Source organism: Bos indicus x Bos taurus, unplaced genomic scaffold (assembly GCF_003369695.1).
Source record: "Bos indicus x Bos taurus breed Angus x Brahman F1 hybrid unplaced genomic scaffold, Bos_hybrid_MaternalHap_v2.0 SuperScaffold_100126, whole genome shotgun sequence".
Classification (NCBI taxonomy): domain Eukaryota; kingdom Metazoa; phylum Chordata; class Mammalia; order Artiodactyla; family Bovidae; genus Bos; species Bos indicus x Bos taurus.
The window spans coordinates 782,576-803,153 of record NW_020867066.1 but is presented as its reverse complement, the minus strand read 5'-3'; the positions used below and the strand labels follow the sequence as shown (position 1 = coordinate 803,153).

The following is a 20,578-nucleotide window of genomic DNA, read 5'->3' as shown; positions in this document are numbered from 1 at the left end:
GCAGAAATTAAAAGAAAAGACTTGGGGGTCATAATGACTAAATTGTTTGAATTTGGGCAAATCGATAAGCCTCTCTGAGCGTCAGTTTCCTGCTTTTAAATGGAGAGTAAAATCCTTCATCGTGTTGATGTAGGAAGGAGATTACATAAAGCCTGTGAAATATTTGAGATTGGGACTCATGGCAAGTCTTATAAAATGTCTTTTGTAATTTATATTTGAGAGCATGGGGTAACCATCACTTTTTTGCTTTTTGGCTAGTTTTAGAGAACTGTGGAACTTCTAGGTTATGAGAAAACTTGTCATGGCCTCTAGCAATAAAGCAATGTCTTATTTTTCAATTTTTTTGTTTGGATAGGTTTTTAAACAAGACCTTTAACATTTTCACAAGCATTATTTTCTTTTCTTTGCTGCTTTTTTGTATATTTCATTTACAATTCATTTAGATGCCAGTGTGGCTTGTCATAAATAGCTGCTCACAGCACAGTATCCTTTTGCAGGATGAAAGGTGCTCATGAGACTTCCTTCTGTAGGTAGTGGTGACATGTCCTCTGCTTTAGTCATCCTGACATCCTAACCAGGCTGCTTGCTTCCACCAAGAATGCCAACCTGAGGACACAGTTGAATTTTCTGAGATTCACGAGTTTACAAAATCTAGATTTTGTCCTTCCACTGGTATCAATATACCAGTTCATGGTGCAAGAAATAGAAACTGTCAAATTGTTCTCTTTGGATTATATTGAATAATCTGGTTTGGTTTTGTTGATTCAGAGGTCCATCACTTTTTCCCTTAGTCTCCCATAAATACTTAGTAGTGTCAAAACGGTAAGTCTTCACTAAGACAAAGGATAACTTGAAAGATAAAGACATATGGAATAAGAAAAGAAATGTCTCTTTAAAAAAATTAAAAAAGGAAAGAACCATCTCAAAAAATGTTACTTACTGGCATGTCCCTAAGTTTATCAATCCTTGGAAGGCCTAGAGTGGGGAGGATAATACAGAGAGGACAAAAATTGTAGTAGGAATGAAGTTTATTGGCCATATTATTTTAAAAGTGCATCTTCAAAATAGACCTCCAAAATGATTTTCACTGTGACCAAAGGAAAGCCACAGTCACTTTGGTACATGTGACATCATCACCTCATCTAGGAAAAGTAGAACCTGCTCTGGTATGTCTCTAGATAATAGTAAGCTGTTCTAGTGGTTAGAATGAGTGGTCTCTTAGGGCTCAACTTCATGAGATTCTTAATATTTGGGGAGCTCATAAATCTATGAATATCTCATCCCTCCTCCCCTGGCTGCTGGCATGCAGAGCACACTGGAGGGTGGTGATGATGGAGTTAGAGTTTCTGTTTGTTATGCTTGAACTGGTTAGCACTTTACGTACATTACATAAAGTGTAATGTACATCATTAAATTCTTACCACCATTCTTTTATGTTTTTGGTATATCCCAGTTTTTACTAAGATTGAGAGTGGGTGTAGATTCTTACCCTCCCTGTTAATAATATTCAGGAAGTTTAGCCCTAAACCCTGTCTCAGCACAATACTGGGCTAGTGGAATTTCCCCTCCAGATATAGGCTGTCATTCTGTACAAACTAAATAATTTTTATGAATTGTGAAAAATCATCATTTTCTCTCAAGTGAAAGATTTCATCTAAAATTTTTTTTAATATATATTTTCATGTGGATTCATAGACTTTGGTTAGAATTTCCCAAATGGAATGTATGTTCCAAATGGGAAATATTTAAAAATAATGATTCTCCTTACTTGGGATGCATCAGAACTTGAGTCACTTGCTTCTGGGTCAATATACTTTTTTCTATATACCCATCATTGTCTCTGTGCCTGTGAGACAGAGGTTCAGAAGCACTGGCTATGTTGGTGTGGTCCATCAGATGGGCCTGAAGTCCAACCAGGAAATTATGTGTGTAGCTTGAATTGGGCTTTTTGGAATTCTTGGGAATGTAGGAGAAAGAAATGAGGTTGGCTTCAAGGAAGAGATGTTTATTGCACCAGAATCATTTGTTTCCTTCTTCAAATGACTTTTTGCTTAGATACTATTTTCATCTTCTGGCACCATCTACAGAGGGTTTGCAATAGCTGGCAATAAAATATTCATATATGTATACATATAACTGTAAACCCGTACCCAAATATGTATATATAAATAATATTCAGTCCATAATGTGGAAGGCAATGGCAACCCACTCCAGTACTCTTGCCTGGAAAATCCCAGGGACAGAGGAGCCTGGTTGGCTGCAGTCCATGGAGCCACACAGAGCCGGACACGACTGACACAACTTGGCAGCAGCAGCAGCATAGTATTACCTATAAGTAGATGTTAGAGACATCCTCTTTTAATTGCTTCAGAATTCAGGGGCATGGACTCTGAAGGATGTAAGCTAACCTCGGAGCTTCTGAGAGCATTAGTAATGAGTCTTCAATGCATACCTAAGTCAAATGCATTGGCTCAGCTTCTGTGGAGCCCTTCATTTTGATTTTCCTCTGCTTCTCAGGTTATATGACAGGCTGGGTTAGTCTTAAAAGGCCCTTACCTGTGAAGAGCCAGATTATTGGAACTGATGAATGTTACACATCAAATGGTGTGAGTCTGCTAAAAAAGCTGACAACCAACAATTGCAAGCCAGGTGACTTAATACCAGACATAGAAGGAGTTGGCAGGACCCCTCCGCATGAGCATGAAAATTGTAGCAGATGGAATGCAAACTTAATGCAGTGGCTGTGAGCAATTGTTCATTTGTAGGTCTAGTAGAGTGTGGTCAGTCAGGCCTATATTTCTCCACTTATGACTGTCATGTATTCCTTCATAATCCCATCCTCTTCTCTCTAGGTTTTATTTTGATACCACAGTAGATGTGGGAGAAACAGGAAAAGCACATGGGTCTCTATCCAGATAATAGAGTTTGGCTCCCAAGGGCTCCTGGACACAGAGTCACAGCTCTGGACGTTTCCTCCTCCTTCCAGGCTCCTCCTGCCTGCGGCTGTGGCTCTGGGATTCCCTGGGTACAAACCCCTCCTGTCTTTCTCCTTGACTTGCAGTCACTCCTGGGAAAACGTAGGACAGCCACTTGCCCTCGCATCTTTATGTCGTATCTGTAAATGAAAGTGAAGTTCTTACTTTTCTCATTCACAAGATGGTTATGAAGATCCTCTGAAAAAACTGATCAGGAAGAACAGTGAAATGATAACCCGAGTCTCTGTGATACAGACGTTACCCTCCTAACCCATCCCTCAAAGACACACCTGGGCCAGCTGCCCTGGGTGACAAGGTGGGGAGGCCCTGGGGTGGTGAGCATGGGATGTAGGTTCTGGTTCTGAGAGGACCCAGAACAACCAGTGTTAACTCAGACAGGCATCTTAACTTCTCATCTCAGCTCCTTTTTGGTCAAAATTTCCATCAATTCTAGTTACTGCTCACAAGTTATTCTTGCCGGTCTTTCTACTGTTAAACCAGCCTGTAAAATTCAGACATAAGTTTCTTCTTAGAATTGTCTAAAAATGTTTCTGAATTCTTCCCTTTGTTTTCCCAGCACTCTCTGCCTTGTGCAGGTCACTATGGATTTGTATCCACCTGAGATCACAAATTTTGGAAACCTTGGCCCAGACTGAATCTGCACATACCCACCACCCCACCCCACTGTCATAGCAAGCAGATAACTATTGATTGCATTCTTAAAAAGTAAGGGTATCATAATTTTCCTGATAAAGATGGATGCTTAAATCAGCATCAACCAATGATTTTGTTTTCTATTCTACCTTCTGTCTTTTTTTGATTGAGATCATTTCCTAAGATAGAATCATCTCATGGGATAATGTGATGGTTAAGAGAACATTCATGGAACTCAGCACAGTGTCTTACATACAGTAGACACATGGTAAATGGGATCTGCTGTTGTTATAATCATTAGCCGTTGGAACAGGCATTTTAAATACTTACTATAATGATAGAAATATGGCTATATATTGGGGGCAAGCTTAAATATGTCATAAAGGCTTATGACATGGGCTTCCGAGCTTCATGACTGAGGCTTTGCAGTCTCCATCAAGTTGATTTCCTCTCCCTGTGCCTCACTCTCTCCATCTGTAAAATGAGACAATACTGTTACTAGATAGAACTATTATGAGGATTAATCAGTTAATACACGTGAAAGTTTGAACACAGTCAACATTTAGTATATGTTAACTATGGATAGTAAATTCTAGAAAGAGGAATCCCTACATCTGAAGGTCAGCATTTAAATTTTGTCCTACTTTTCTGGATACTGAATTTGTAATTAACCACTTCTTTATCCCTCCATGCATTGCTGAGGCTTCTGCATTCCTCACCTGTGATACCTGCTCGCTCATCTCTCTAGTACCACCTGCTGACTCCTGACAGTTGGGATTGAGCTCCTACTCTCTGAACCTCAAATATTCACCTCTGTTAAAACTAGTAATGCCTGCCTCATAGGGCTACTGAGTGTATCACAAGAGCTGATACCTAGAAAGTTCTTATCATCGTGTTTGAGTCATGCACTAATTATCATGCCAGTGAGTAAAGTTGCACAGTTGTGTCCGACTCATTGCGATCCCATGGACTGTAGCCTACCAGGCTCCTCCATCCATGGAATTTTCCAGGTAAGAGTACTGGAATGGGTTCCTATTTCCTTCTCCAGGGGATCTTCCCAACCTGGGGATTGAATCCAGGTCTCCCACATTGCAGGCAGACACTTTACCATCTGAGCTACCAGGGAAGCCCTAAATATCATGAGGACCACCTGTAATTTTATTTCTTTGGAAGGAAAAGCATTCCCTGCTGTCCCAACAAGTCTTTTGGAGGAAAAGAGTTTAATCCCAACAGAACAAACCCATTACAGTTTATCCTTGAAAGTACCCTTCATAAGGAGGCCTCTGTATCTATTTTTGCTATGTCAGACATTTCTTCTTATGATTGGTGTTGTGGGCGTGATGGTGGCTGCAATTCCTTGGACTGCTTTACCAGTGATTCCGCTTGGCATCATTTTCTTTGTTCTCCAGTGGTATTTCTTAAGGACATCACGAGATGTGAAACGCCTGGAATGTACAAGTGAGTACCGGGGCTCTCAGGTTGGGATGGCAGTGCAGGCTGGCTTCTATTTATGCCATAATTAACAAGACCCCTGAAATTCTACAGACTCTGTCTTCTGGAATTTCTTACAAGTTAACATTAGGTAACTGAATGTTATGGCCACTGTGAGTCAGTGTGGTTCTTAAGGCAAATAGAGCTGGTGGCAGGTCAGCTGTGGCTTTGCATTTTAGCACAAGGGGGATGGATGTGAGCATCATGGTACAGGGACTATTTCTGTCTTGTTCATGACATATTTCCTAACACAGAGTATCCACTCTGTAAATACTTTTCTTAAAAATATTTTTTTCATGTAGCAACTAATGTAGAAGGAAAATAGACAATTTTTCTCCTCCTGAAGTTACCAGAAATGACAAGGAAAGGATGAGGTTAGAAAAGGAAAGAAGACCTTAGGAAATTTATATCAGAAGTGATATATTTGAAAAATACTTTTTTTTCACATGTTCAAGTAAATTGCAGTTGTTAAATGTATTGAAAAGACATATGTTAGTCACTCAGTTGTGTCTGACTCTTTGCGACCCCATGGACTGTAGTTGACCAGGCTCCTCTGTCCATGGAATTCTCCAGGCAAGAATACTGGAGTGGGTAGCCATTCCCTTCTCCAGAGGATCTTCCTAACCTAGGGATTGAAGCCAGTTCTCCTCCACTGCAGGTGGTTTCTTTACTGTCTTATCCACCAGGGAAGCCCTACTGAAAAGATAATCCTGTTATTTGCAGATTTGCTCTTTATCATTACTAGTATTTGGGGTGATACCAAACTGTTTGTGTGCCCCCCATGTCTTAAAGCTATTCATATAAACGATGCTGAAAAGAATCCGAGGACACAAGGGTGGGATCTGTTTAGTATGCATTTAGTTTATTACCCCATTCAGCTTCCTAGATTTAGAATAATGGGGAACAGGGATTTCCCTGGTGGTCCTGTGGTTAAGACTCTGTGCCTCTGCTGTGGGGAGCACAGCTTCAATCCCTGGTCAGGGAACTAAGAACCTGAAAGTTGCAGCCAAAACAAACAAACAAAAAGAATAATGGGAATCACATTTTATGACTAATCATTCTCAGTTCAGTTCAGTCACTCAGTCGTGTCCAACTCTTTGCGACCCCATGAAGCACAGCAGGCCAGGCCTCCCTGTCCATCACCAACTCCCAGAGTCCACCCAAACCCATGTCCATTGAGTCCGTGATGCCATCCAACCATCTCATCCTCTGTTGTCCCCTTCTCCTCCTGCCCTCAATCTTTCCCAGCATCAGGGTCTTTTCCAATGAGTCAGCTCTTCGAATCAGGTGGCCAAAGTACTGTAGTTTCAGCTTCATTCTATTGTGCAGGTGATTACAGAGGATAAAATAATTGAATTTATCTCATTATTAATGTATATATTTCATCAATATTAAAACTAATAAGGAAAGTAGAATTATTATATATTTTTAAAAGTTATAAAAACTATAGCCAAAAAGTAAGGGAATATGTTTGTATCAGACACCTCAGCCATAAGTGTGTGTGTGTGTTAGTCACTCAGTCATATCCAACTCTCTGTGACCCCATGGACTGCAGCCCGCCAGGATCATCCATCCATGGAATTCTCCAGGCAAGAACACTGGAGTGGGTTTCCATTTCCTTCTCCAATGCGAATTTCAGTAGTAGCAGTTTAGTTGCTAAGTTGTCTCTGACTCTCAAGACCCCTCAGACTGCAGCCTGCTAGGCTCCTCCGTCCATGGGGTTCTCCAGGCAAGAATACTCGAGTGGGTTGCCATTTCCCTCTCACAACCATAAATAATTCTTGCAAATGAACACCAACTTAACCTTCTAGAAACCAAGCCAAGAAGAGAAGAATATTGAGCCCCAAGTTTCTTTGTGTATACCAAGTGGAAAAAATCTCAATTCATCCAGTCAAAGGAGTTTTTTTCACTGTTGCATTTGCATGTTTTGTTTTTAAAATAACACTTAAGATGCTTCCTTGGTTACTCAGATGGTAAATAATCTTCCTGTAATACAGGAGACCCTGGTTCAATCCCAGGGTCAGGAAGTTACCCTGGAGAAGGAAATGGCAACCCACTCTAGTATTCTTGCCTGGAGAATTCCATGGACAGAGGATCCTTGTGGGCTACAGTCCATGGGGTCACAAAGAGTTGGACATGACTGAGTGACTAACACTTTGACTTTTTAAAGAGATATTTATTCTGCTGCTGCTGCTAAGTCACTTCAGTTATGTCTGGCTCTGTGTGACCCCATAGACGGCAGCCCACCAGGCTCCCCTGCCCCTGGGATTCTCCAGGCAAGAACACTGGAGTGGGTTGCCATTTCCTTCTCCAATGCAGGAAAGTGAAAAGTGAAAGTGAAGTCGCTCAGTCGTGTCTGACTCTTCATGACCCCATGGACTGCAGCCTATCAGGCTCCTCCATCCATGGGCTTTCCTAGGCAAGAGCAGTGGAGTGGGGTGTCATTGCCTTCTCCTTAAAAAAAAAAAAAAAAAAAAGGCAGTACAGGATTTTCTCAGTATTTAAGCTCAAGAGTCTGGGAACTTTGACATCATCTCTGTGGAATATTTGGATTTTCCCGCATCCTAGTAGGCTGCAAAAAGTTAGCTCCTAAATTCAATCCAGATATCCCCTCCTACACACCCATGATAACCACATGTGGTGGCCAGCTGATTAGAACTATCTATGTTCTCTCTAGGTGGTGGGTCATCTAAACAATGACACCACTGTTTTTTCTACATACTAACTGATCATATGTTTTAGGGCTTCCCAAGTGGCTCAGTGATAAAGGAATCTGCCTGCCAATGCAGGTGACACAGGAGAAATGGGTTCAGTCCCTAGGTTGGGAAGATTTCCTGGAAGAGGAAATGGCAAACAGTCCAGTATTCTTGCCTGGATAATCCCATGGACAGAGGAGCCTGCTACAGTCCATGGGGTCAGAAAGAGTCAGACACAATTGAGCAACTGAAGGAGTAAGAGTATATGTTAAGGTCCCTGCTGGAGCCACCAGCCAAATGAAGGACACCTGACTGCTGTGACCAGAAGGCATAAGCCTGCTTCATCCTTGTGCTCTGAAGGACTACTAATGTCCTGAGGTTTCTTTTCATATCCTACTGCCTAACTGCCTCTGGAAGCTTCAGTTCAGTTCAGTTTAGTCACACAGTCATGTCTGACTCTTTGCAACCCCATGGACTGCAGCACGCCAGGCTTCTCTGTCCATCACCAACTCCCAGAGTTTACTCAAACTCATGTCCATTGAGTCAGTGATGCCATCCAACCATCTCAGCCTCTGTCGTCCCCTTCTCCTCCCACCTTCAATCTTTCCCAGCATCAGGGTCTTTTCAAATGAGTCAGCTCTTTGCATCAGGTGGCCAAAGTATTGGAGTTTCAGCTTCAACATCAGTCCTTCCAATGAATATTCAGGACTGATTTCCTTTAGGATGGACTGATTGCATCTCCTTGCAGTCCAAGGGAGTGTCAAGAGTCCTCTCCAACACCAGAGTTCAAAAGCATCAGTTCTTCTGGAAGCTTAGGTTGACATTTTCATCTTAACGACATACTGGCAGCTAATTATAATAGGGTTTTGAGGGGCACATTTTTGCAAAAGTGAGCATAACAGTGGTCAGTCGTGGATAAGTACATAAAACCAGGGTACCATGTGATTGCCTTTCTTTAACCAGCTTTTTGATTTGGCATGCCTAAATGATGAAGCCCTATCCAAATTCTGTCTGAAAAAGTGCTGGGATCAACTAGCAATGTCTGCTACGAGCATTGCCAGGGAAGGGTTAGCACGTGTGTCAGATGTATTAGGACCATAGATCATCATCGAGTCTGCTGTTTTAAGGAGTTCTTATACTAGATTACCAGGAACTTTGTTCAACCTCAGCTGCTTAATAAGATGTGCAGTAATGGTGAAGGCTGTTGGAGGTTAGCTGAGTAAGATTTGATTTCTGAACATAAATAAGATTTTCTGAACATAAATAACAAAGTTTGGAGGAAAATTGCACATTGTTGCACACAGGCATCCTTAACTCTGATTATTCTCCCTCTGAGACACTGCAGTTGTGATTAAAAGCACAACCTTGGGATTAAGAAAGTTATGTCTCACACCCAGGTCTGTCACTTTGGTGGGTTAATATAGTTAATCTTGGGCACTGAGTGCTCTTAATCCCTCAGTCTCTGGAGTTCTCATGAGGATTTCTTGAATCAGTGCTTGTAAAGTACTTGCTGGCCATAACCAAAGGCACTGGAACCTTGAACACAAGGGAATCAAGACACTCACAACTAGAGGTCTCACATAGCTTGAAATATAACCTGTAGCAGCGCTGTCAGCCCAAGGTCCTCCTGCCCAGGAAGATCTGTAGTCCTGGTGGGGTGTGTCCCCAAGTGTCCTCAGGGTTTAGAGAAACACAGGCATCAGTCATGTGAACTGTAGGGTTACACGTGTCTGTGACTGCGGACTGACACCATGACTGTGACATAGTTGCTTTGGATAGTGAGCTCAGTGCTTGTGGGAAAAGTGATACTTTGGGTAACACCAGAGCCTTGACATCCCCTCTCCCCCTGTACCAGCTAATTTCTTTGAAGACCCTCCAGTTCACTCATCCTGGCATCCTGCTGCTGCTGCTGCTAAGTCACTTCAGTGGTGTCCAACTCTATGCGACCCCATAGACGGCAGCCCACCATGCTCCCCCATGCCTGGGATTCTCCAGGCAAGAACACTGGAGTGGGTTGCCATTTCCTTCTCCAATACATGAAAGTGAAAAATGAAAGTGAAGTTTCTCAGTCGTGTCCAACTCCTAGGGACCCCATGGACTGCAGCCTATCAGGCTCCTCCATCCATGGGATTTTCCAGGCAAGAGTAGTGGAGTGGGTTGCCATTACCTTCTCCACCTGGCATCCTGCTAAGCAATAACTGGAATTTGAAAGAAACAGGATGGGTTTTCATGGGTCCAGTTCCCCCAGCCTGTAACTGTTGGGCATGAGGTGAGGTCGGTGGTGGGGTTTTGGTTCCCTGGTATTCAAGACTTAGATGACACCTGGTTTCTAAAGTCGACCCCGCCCTCCATCCCCACTGGAGAGAATCACTTGCAGCTTTGATCTCCTGACAGGGAAGCAGGTGAGGGAGGCCACGCTGGAGAGTTCACTCCAGGACTCTCCCTGGGTAAATAGCCCCATCTGCTTCCTGCTCAGAAGACTTGTCTATGATGAATAGTGTTGATGTCACCTCATTTGCTCAGGAAGTGAGAGCCTGGTTTTAATGAGTTTTCTGTGCTCTCTGGAGCTGGACTCTCGGCATCCTCCTGACAGGGTGATGGGCCCCGGAACTCACCTGTATCATCCCTGTGAACACCCGGTGTCCAGACTGATGAGTTCTGGAGGTGGTTGGGACACCTGCTGGGCTGAAGAAAAGGCCTGAATAGAGTCCCTCGCCTTTATTATTTGGAGCATGAGCTCAATCTGAGTTTATGTTGCTCTTATAAGTGCAAATTTATAGGAAGTTAAGAAGTTAGTCAGTAGAGTGAAGACAGAGCAGTGTGGATGCTGGAATGAGAACATAGGCACACTACTGGATGATCAAAAGCTCCATGAATCACTTTCAGCTCTTTGCCTAAACAGTGTACAAAGGGGAAGTGTTAGATGATGTCGCAGTTCAGAGATCCAGCAGAGCAGTTATGAAAACATCCATCAGGCTTCCAGAGTGGAGGTCAAGACTGTTCAAAGAATCCTTGGTTGTATGAGTCTTGTGTGCACAAGGGCAGTGCAGAACCAGATGCTCTGTGACCTGCACAGAGACTCCTGGTGCAGGTGCAGGGACAGGCCCAGGATGGGGGAGATGGCAGACTATCTGCTGTCCTTTCTCATCTCCCCCCTGTCCTGTGTCTGGCTCTGGTCCACTGTGGGGCATGTACTGACTCAATCCCAGCCCTTAGGTTACTAATCTAAGGTGGAAACAACACACAGATAGCTCATCAAAATTCAGGGTGGTGAGGATGCTAATGAGAATTAAATTTTAGAATGCTACTAATTCAAAAATTAGTGAACAATAATTACTCACCCATGGAAAAGAATGAAATATTGCCATTTGCAGCAACATGGATGGATTTAGAGAATATTATTCTTAGTAAAGTCAGTCCTGGGTGTTCACTGGAAGGACTGATGCTGAAGCTGAAACTCCAATACTTTGGCCACCTCATGTGAAGAGTTGACTCAATGGAAAAGACCCTGATGCTGGGAGGGATTGGGGGCAGGAGGAGAAGGGGACGACAGAGGATGAGATGGCTGGATGGCATCCCCGACTCGATGGACATGAGTTTGAGTGAATTCTGGGTGTTGGTGATGGACAGGGAGACCTGACGTGCTGTGATTCATGGGGTCGCAGAGAGTCGGACACCACTGAGCGACTGAACTGAACTAAACTGAACTGAAAGTAAGTCAGAGAAAGACAAATATGATATCACTTATAAATGGAATCTAAAAGTAATACAAATGAATCTGTATACAAAATATAAATAGAGACATAGAAAACAAACAAATTTATGGTTACCAGAGGGGATTGGGAGGGAGGGAAGAACAAATTAGAAGTATGGGGTTAACAGACACACTACTATTGATATGTCAAATAAATAAGCAACAAACATCTACTGTAAAGCACAGGGAGTTTTATTCAGTATCTTATAATAACCTGTAATGGAACATAATCAGGAAAAAAAAAACTAATAACTGAATGACTATACTATATACCTGAAACTAACACATTATTGTACATCAAATATTCTTCAGTATATTTTTTAAAAATTGTGAACAATTTCCACCTGGTGAGATGCCAGAAGAATTTGGAGGGAGTCGTGTTTGAGAGGATCTTGGTGAAAGAACAAGAATTTCTTTATCTAAATCTAGCTGTGATTTTAATTTGGTCAAAGATCGTTTCAAAGAGAATCTCTCATTCCCAGGTCATTGAAGTGAAGCTTGTTATGAGCAGGAGTTTAGGGTCACATGGAGGATTCCCTTTAGCAGGACATGTGACCACAGAGGCCGGGAGGCAGTTGGTTTCCTCGAATCCAGCCTCTCTGACTTTCTCTGATGTGTGTCTGTCTCTGCTTCTCCAGCTCGGAGCCCAGTGTTTTCCCACTTAGCATCTTCTCTCAGGGGACTCTGGACCATCCGGGCATACAAAGCTGAACAGAACTTTCAGCAGCTGTTTGATGCATACCAGGATTTGCACTCAGGTCTGTAAATTTCTGGAAATAATTTCAAGATGGGGTGTGCTGCCTTCTGAGGCCTGAACTCCCTCTCAGGTAGTCTTGCTGGCCAGCATCTCTTTCCATGCTGCCTCTCTGCCCACCTGCCTTCCCAACCCCTTCCTTTCATCATCCCCTCTGTGCTCCCCCTTCCCCCTTCACAGCCCTGCTTTTCTCCCCTGACTGGCTTGCATGGTCCTTCCATCACGGTGCCATATGGATTTCTGTCTCTTTAGGTCAGGAGTCAGCAAACTTTTCTCTTTTGCAAAGATCAGTTAGGGAATATTGTAGTATTTGTGTGCTGTCTGTGTTGCAACACTCACCTTTGCTGTTGTAGCAGAAAGACAGGCAAAGATAATACATTAGCCAATGGCTGTGTTCCAATAAAACTTTCTTTTCAGAACCAGGTGGTCCCTGTTCTTGGCCCCCAGAGTGGTTTGCGAACTCTTTGCAGAGCATGGAGGGTAGCAGACATGATGGACAAAAATAATTTCCTGATTTGCAACCCACTTGATCATACTTTGTATCGGTGAAATTGTTTTTCCTAGGTAGAAAATTCAGAATTTCCTCTAAGTCTATGAAATCCTGGTCAAACTTCCAATCGTTACTTTATTTTGAAGATAAAATGGCATTTTGAAAGTCACATGCAGATCCTGTTAGCTGATGGGCATGTAGACCCTGGCCCTTAAGAATAAACATCGCAGTGCCCTGTAGTGAGGGCAGAAGGTGCTGGAAACAGTGTGAGCTGTGCTCTCAGCTGTCAGAGAGCTGGGAGCAGTCGGCCCTGTGAGAGGACGATCTTCATGCTGAGACCCAGCACTACAGGGAACACACCAATGAGAGGATTTACTGCCTCCTCTCTTATGATCGTATTTTTGTTGATAACCTGTGGGTTCAAGTTCTCAAGCCTTGCTTCCTGGACTGATCCTCTGTGACCCATGTGTTGTCTTGTGTTGGAGCCTAGTTTTCTGGAATTTCCAGGATTCTTGGGTGTGTAACTTTGCTATTCTACCTTGTGTAAAATCTTCTGTAGCTCAACTGAGAAAATGCTCTCTGTTATGAGAAGCAGCTAACATGGTTTTTCTGTTTATGTATTATGCTTAACGATTCACAAATGCAGAGGCTTGGTTCCTGCTTTTGACGACGTCCCGATGGCTCGCTGTGTATCTGGATGTCATCTGTGCCATCTTCATCACTGTTGTTGCCTTTGGGGCCCTGATTCTGGTAGAAAGTAAGTACAGATGTGGATATTTGTGGTTTGTTTACAGTTTACAGCTTTGTTTGTAGTTTTTAAATTCTTGTCATCATGTCTAATATATACTCTTTGGTTCTAATGAATTGTATTAAAGTGTTTGCTGCATATGACTCCTCAGTTTGGTCCATGTGAAGTCATTTGTGTCTTGATGAGAACTTTTATATTTTTTCCTATTTATTTATTTATTTACAATAGGTTCTTGTTGAGATCTCTTTTTTAAAAAAAAATTGATTGGCATATGGTTGATTTACAATGTGTTAGCTTCAGGTGTATAGGCAAGCGAATCTATTATACATATCTCCACTTTTTTAAAGACTCTTTTTCTGTACGCCATGAACATTGGGGTGCATGTATCATTTTTTTAGTAATTTGCATTTTAGTAGATACTTCACATACATTGTCCTTTAGAAAAGAATGTCTGTCTTTGGCTTTCGGAATCTTTAGGAGCAAAGACCAGGTATGAACATGCCTGCTCCAGCAGACCTGTGGTGCCTTGGGCTCCTGCTTTGGCTCGTTTAGTCCATTCTTTCATTTTTAAGTTTTATTGGGGTATGGTTGATTTACACTGTTGTCTTGGTTTCAGATGTACAGCAAAGTGAATCTGCTGCACATAAAATATAGCCACTCTTTTTTATATTGTTTTCCCATATATGTCATTAAAGAGTTCCCTGTACTTTACAGTAGTTTCTTATTAGTTATCTATTTTAATCTTTTACATATAGTAGTATGCATGTGTCAATCCCAGTCTTCCAATTTATCCCACCCCTCCCTTTCTCGTGGTAACCATAAGTTTATTTTCTACACCTGTAACTCTACTTCTGTTTTGTAGATAAGTTCATTTGAAGCCGTTTTTTAGATTCCATATATAAGTGACATCATACTCTATCTTTCTCTGTCTGACTTACTTCACTCAGTACTAAAGTCTCTAGGTCCAGCCATGTTGCTGTAAATGGCATTCTTTTGCCCTTTTTATGGCTGGGTAATATTCCATTGTATGTATGGTACCGCTTCTTCCATATCCATTGCTTGTTGATGGACATTGAGGTTTCTTCCATGTCCTGGCTAATGTAAATAGTGCGTCAGTGAACATTAGGGTGCATGAATCTTTTGGAATTATGGTTTTCTCTGGATATATACCCAGGAATGGGATTGCTGGATCATACAGTAGCTCTGTTTTTAGGGTTCTAAAGGACCTCCACATTGTTCTCCATGGTGTCTGTACCAGTTTACCTTCCCACCAACAGTGTTGGAGGGTGCCTTTTTCTCCACACCCTATCCAGTATTTATTGTTTGTAGACTTTTTGATGATGGTCATACTGACTGGTGTGAGGTGAAACCTCACTGTAGTTTTGATATGCATTTCTGTAATAATTAGAGATTTTATCATCATTCATGTGCTTTTAGGCCATCTGTATGTCTTCTTTGGAGACTGTCTGTCTTAATCTTCTGCCCATTTTTTTGATTGGGTTGTTTATTTATTTATTTTTGATATTGAACTGCATGAACTGTATTCTTTTGGAGTTTAATCCCTTGTCAGTCACTTCATTTGCAAATATTTCCCCTCATTCTGCAGGTTGTCTTTTTTGGTATTTTTATGGTTTTCTTTGCATGCAAAAGCTTTTAAGCTTTGTTAGGTCCCAAATGTTTATGCTTTATTTTATTTTCATTGTCCTAGTGGTGGATCAATAAAGAGCTTACTGTAGTTTATGTCAGAGAGAGTTCTCTCTCTGTTTTCATATAAGAGTTTTGTAGTGTCTGTTCTTATATTTATGTCTAGAATCTATTTTGAATTTATTTTTGAGTATGGGGTTAGGGAGTGTTCTGATTTTATTCTTTTACAAGTAGCTGTCCAGTATTCCTAGCAACACTTATTGAAGAGACTGTCTTTTCTCCATTGTATATTCTTGCTTCCTTTGCCATAGGTGACCATAGGTGAATAGGTTTGTCTCTGGACTTTCTATCTGGTTCCATTGATCTATATTTCTGGTTTTGGTGCCAGTAGCATACTGTTTCAATTACTGTAGCTGTGTAGTATAGTTTAAAGACAGGGAGCCTGATTCCTTCCAGCTTCATTTTTCTTCTTTGTTTGTTTCAAAACTGCGTTGGCTATTCATGGTATTTTGTGTTTCCATACAAAATATAAAATATTTTGTTCTAATTCTGTGAAAAATGCCATTGGTAATTTAATAGGAATTTCACTGAATCTATAGATTGCTTTGAGTAATTTATTTATTTGCAGTAGGTCTTTGTTGAGATCTTTTATCTTTTTATTTTTCTTGAATGGTTTGAAGGTCTATACAACTGTAGCAAACTGATCTTCTGGACATTCCAGGTAGTGTCCTGTAGTTAGGAGGAGAGAATCAAGTTTACTATTAAGCTTTTTGTACAGCTTAGGTTTTAGGTTTTAGCTTTAAGTCTACTTGAATCTCTTGGTTGTAGGGTTCTGGTATATAGGGGTGAGAAAGGTTCTCTGTTGCAAAAACAGTATCCTCACTGCTGTGTGGGTACCAGATGAGCAGCTGTTGGAATGTGGCATGAATTCAGTGTCCTTAACTAGTCCATAGTAATAACACTGAATCATAGTCACTAATAATGGAGCTGTGAGAGTCATATTTTAGATTTAAAAACACTACCTCTTAGAACCCATTGCCTTGTTTTTGTGGTTTCAACTGCAGCTGCATTGGATGTATAAAGTGAAATTACATAATGATAATTGAAGCCATAGGGACAAAAATCTGAATAATGACATGATCTTCACCTATGTAATACTGTCAAGTGTATCTTAATCCAGGTGGGATTAATATGACATAGGACAGAAATGATAAGAGAAGCAGAAGAGATTAGGAAGAGGTGACAAGAATACACAGAAGAACTGTACAAAAACAAACTTAATGACCTGGATAACCATGATGGTGTGGTCATTCACCTAGACTCAGACATCCTGGAGTGTGAAGTCAAGTGGATTTTATCAAAGCATTACTATGAACAAAGCTAGTGAAAGTAATGGAATTCCAGTTGAGCTGTTTAAAATCCTAAGAGGAGATGATGTTGAAGTGCGGCACTCAATATGCCAGCAAATTTGGAAAACTCAGCAGTGGCCATAGGACTGGAAAAGGTCAGTTTTCATTACAATGCCATGGAAGGGTCATGCCAAGGAATGTTCAAACTACCATACAATTGCACTCATTTTGCATGCTAGTAAGGTTGTGTTCAAAATCCTTCAACAGTATGTGAAATGGGAATTTCCAGATGTACAAGCTGGGTTTAGAAAAGGCAGAGGAAATGGAGATCAAATTGCCAACATTCATACAAGCATAGAGAAAGCAAGGGAATTCCAGAAGGGCATCTGCTTCATTGACTATGTGAAAGGCTTTGACTGCATGGATCACATAAATCTGTGGAAAATTCTGCAAGAGACAGGAATACCAGACCATCTTACCTGTCTCCTGAGAAACCTGTATGCAGGTCAAGAAGCAGCAGTTAGAACTGAACATGGAACAGCAGACTGGTTCAATATTGGGAAAAGAATACAAAAAGGCTGTATATTGTCACTGTTTATTTAAGGTATATGCAGAGTACATCATGCAAAATGCCAAGCTGGATGACTTACAAGCTAGAATCAAGATTGCCAGGAGAAATATCAACAACTTCAGATATGCGGATGATATCACTTCAATGGCAGAAAGTGAAGAGGAACTAAGGAATCTCTTGATGAAGATGAAAGAGGAGAGTGAAAAAGCTGGCTTGAAATTCAACATTTAAAATACAATGATCATGGCATCCTGTACAGATTTTATTTTATCAGTTTCCAAAATCACTTTGAACAGTGACTACAGCTATAAAATTAAAAGATGTTTGCTTCTTGGAAGGAAAGCTATGACAAACCTAGACAGAATATTCAAAAGCAGATACATCATGTTGCCAACAGAAGTCCATGTAGTCAAAGCTATGATTTTTCCAGTAGTTATGTAAGACTGTAAGAGTTGGGCCATTAAGAAGGCTGTGAAGTGAAAGTGGCTCAGTCATGTCTGACTTTTGGCAACCCCATGAACTATACAGTCCATGGAATTCTCCAGACCACAATACTGGAGTAGGCAGTCATTCTCTTCTCCAGGAGATCTTCCCAACACAGGGATCGAACCCAGGTCTCCCGCAGGCAGATTCTTTACCAGCTGAGCCATAAGGGAAGCCCTTAAGAAGGCTGAGGGCTGAAGAATTTATGCTTTTGAACTGTGATGCTAGTGGAGACTCTTCAGAGTCCTTTGGACTGTAAGGAGATCAAAGCAGTCAATCCTAAAGGAAATCAATCCTGAATATTCATCGAAGCTGAAGCTCCGATATTTTGGCCACCTGATGCAAAATGCTGACTCATTGGAAAAGACCCTGATGCTGGGAAAGATTGAAGGTAAAAGGAGAAGAGGGCAGCAGAGGATGAGATGGTTCAATAGCATCACCAACTCAATGAACATGAGTTTGAACAAACTCCGGAAGATAATGAAGGACAGGGAAGCCTGGTGTGCTGTAATCCATAGTGTCGCAAAGAGTCAGACATGACTTAGTGAGTGAACAGCAGCAACAACTTTGTTAATTCTTTCTAAATTCATAATATTTAAAAACATTATTCCTTCGTTTGGCTGACCTGGGTCTTAGTTGGGGCACAGGGGATCTTCAGTCTCAGGGGAGACAGGCAGGACTTTAGTTGCAGTGTGTGAAGTCTTAGTTGTGGAAAGTGCAGTCTAGTTTCCTGACCAGGGATCAAACCCAGGCCCCCTGCATTGGAAGTTTGGAATCTCAGCTATTGGACCACCCAGGAAGTCCCTCATGTGGGTTTTTCTTATTTATTTTTTTAACTGTTTTATGGTCTCAATCAGCAGAAGTAATATTATAAGTAATACTATCATTACATGTAAATGAATCAAATATTATAAAGGAGTCCTCTCACTACTATATACAATAGATAACTAAAAAGGACCTACAGTATAACACAGGGAACTCTAATTAATACTCTGTAATGATATATATGGGAAAATAAAAAGAATAGATTATATGTATATATATGGCTATTTCACTTTACTGTACACCTGAAACTAATACAACTTTGTAAATCAACTATTCAGTTCAGTTCAGTCACTCTGCAATAAAAATCATAAAAATAAAAGAGTCTTCATTGTAAAGAGACAGAAGGAGCTGTGTGAGGGGTTGAGAAGTAGACTGACCTTATTTCTCTTCTTCCTCATTTAGCTTTGACTCCTGGGCAGGTTGGCCTGGTCCTGTCTCTCACGCTCACACTCACGTGGATGTTCCCGTGGTGCATCAGGCAAAGTGCCGAAGTTGAGAACATGGTGATGTTTATCTTTCTGTTCTTAGCCTTTTCAAGTCTCCTTGCCATTAAATGGCATAAAAGCAATTCTTATGTAAAATAGTAAAACTATTATTTTTGCATTATAGTTAACAAAGTTTTTTTTTTTTGTATTCTCCTCCATCTGCTTAAAGTTAATGTAAAATTAAATATATACATCTTTCTCAGACTTATGTATACCATGCCAGAAAGTTTTATATTCATCACAGACTGACTTCAAATGCAGTAAATGTCTCAAAGGAGAAAGGTCCTGAAATTCTGGAGAGAATATAGGCTAATTGTTTATTAACTAGCAGCTTGTTTACCTTTGTTTCTTAATGGGTAATTCCTCATTTTTGGTAAAAGAAAAGAATCCAGTATTTTGAGGTTTATTTAATTAATATGTTCCTGCACCCCTCCGTGCATTTTAGCATTTATTCTTGTATGTGTTGAACACCTGAATTTGCTGGCAGCCCTTCTTCCTGGTAGGATAGGCTCCCTCTCAGAGTGTGCTCTCAAAGGGGTGGGGTTATGTAAATTATACATTTTGAATTTTTCCTAAAGGGAGAAAAACAAAGTCTTTCCCTGTCAGCCTTCTAACAGAGTAGACAGTGACTAATTATTAAAATGAGTCTTGATGACTGTCCAATTCTGCTCATCTGTAACATGTGACCCTTCTGTAGCCACACATACTGATTGGTGTCCATAAGTATTCTTTTCTTTGAAAAAATTCTCGTTTTTTTCTTCAGATGTGAAAGGTGGATCAATAAAATTTTACCATTCATTTCTGTAATGCTTTTAGTTTTAATATAAAGTTGAAGGGAATAGTCATAAGTAAAAGTATTGAGGATGATGAACAAGTTTGCAAATCATCCAAGGCCTCATCAGACTCCTACTTCTGTCCTTTATGGATTCTGAGCCCAGGATGTTCTAAACCATAGGAAAGCAGAAGGTTTTACTTAAAGTCTCTGATCATCCATAAATAAGACCCCCTGACACTAACTCATGTGATGTCATATGTGTTTCAGATGATTTCAGTAGAAAGGGGGATTGAATATACATACCTTGAGAAAGAAGCACCCTGGGAATATGAATATCGTCCACCTCCATCCTGGCCCCAGAGTGGAGCGATTTACTTTTCTAATATGAACTTCAGGTACAGCTTGGATGGGCCTCTGGTATTGAAGAACGTGGGAATGTCCATTGGCACAAGAGCAAAGGTTAGTTTAAGCCATTTGCCTGTCTAAAATCCAGCTAAAGTTTTAGCACCACTTCTGGTCTTGGCTTCCTTGTCTGTGTACAGGGGTCTCTTTGTTCCTAATGGATGCAGATTAGATCAGTGACACTGTCCCTGAATCTTTCTTGGAAACTGACCATGGAATGGGGATACCAGCATTTTTTTCCCTGTATCACCAGCTCCTTCCTGGTGGTTGATGGGTCATGGGCTCCAGGCCTTGATCTTAACCTGACCCAGGGCACAATATGTGACACCTAATTATTCATAACAAAGACTGTGTAGTCTCCTGGCTCCCTGTTCCTAACTCTCCAGTATTTCATTCCTTTCCATCTTTTATTTTTAATATATTTTTATTTATTTATTTGGCTGTGCTGGTTTTAGTTGTGGCACACAGGATCTTTGATCTTC

General features: G+C 41.1%; 1 protein-coding gene across 1 annotated transcript in view; it reads left to right on the top strand.

Moving 5' to 3' along the window:
* Window positions 1–20,578, top strand: part of LOC113888430 (multidrug resistance-associated protein 4-like) — a 547,902-nt gene that overhangs the window by 478,446 nt on the left and 48,878 nt on the right. The window contains exons 23-25 of the mRNA XM_027535554.1: window positions 13,461–13,571; window positions 18,837–18,937; window positions 19,962–20,153. Of these exons, the coding sequence (XP_027391355.1) occupies window positions 13,461–13,571; window positions 18,837–18,937; window positions 19,962–20,153 (404 nt within the window). The remainder of the gene's footprint in view (window positions 1–13,460; window positions 13,572–18,836; window positions 18,938–19,961; window positions 20,154–20,578) is intronic.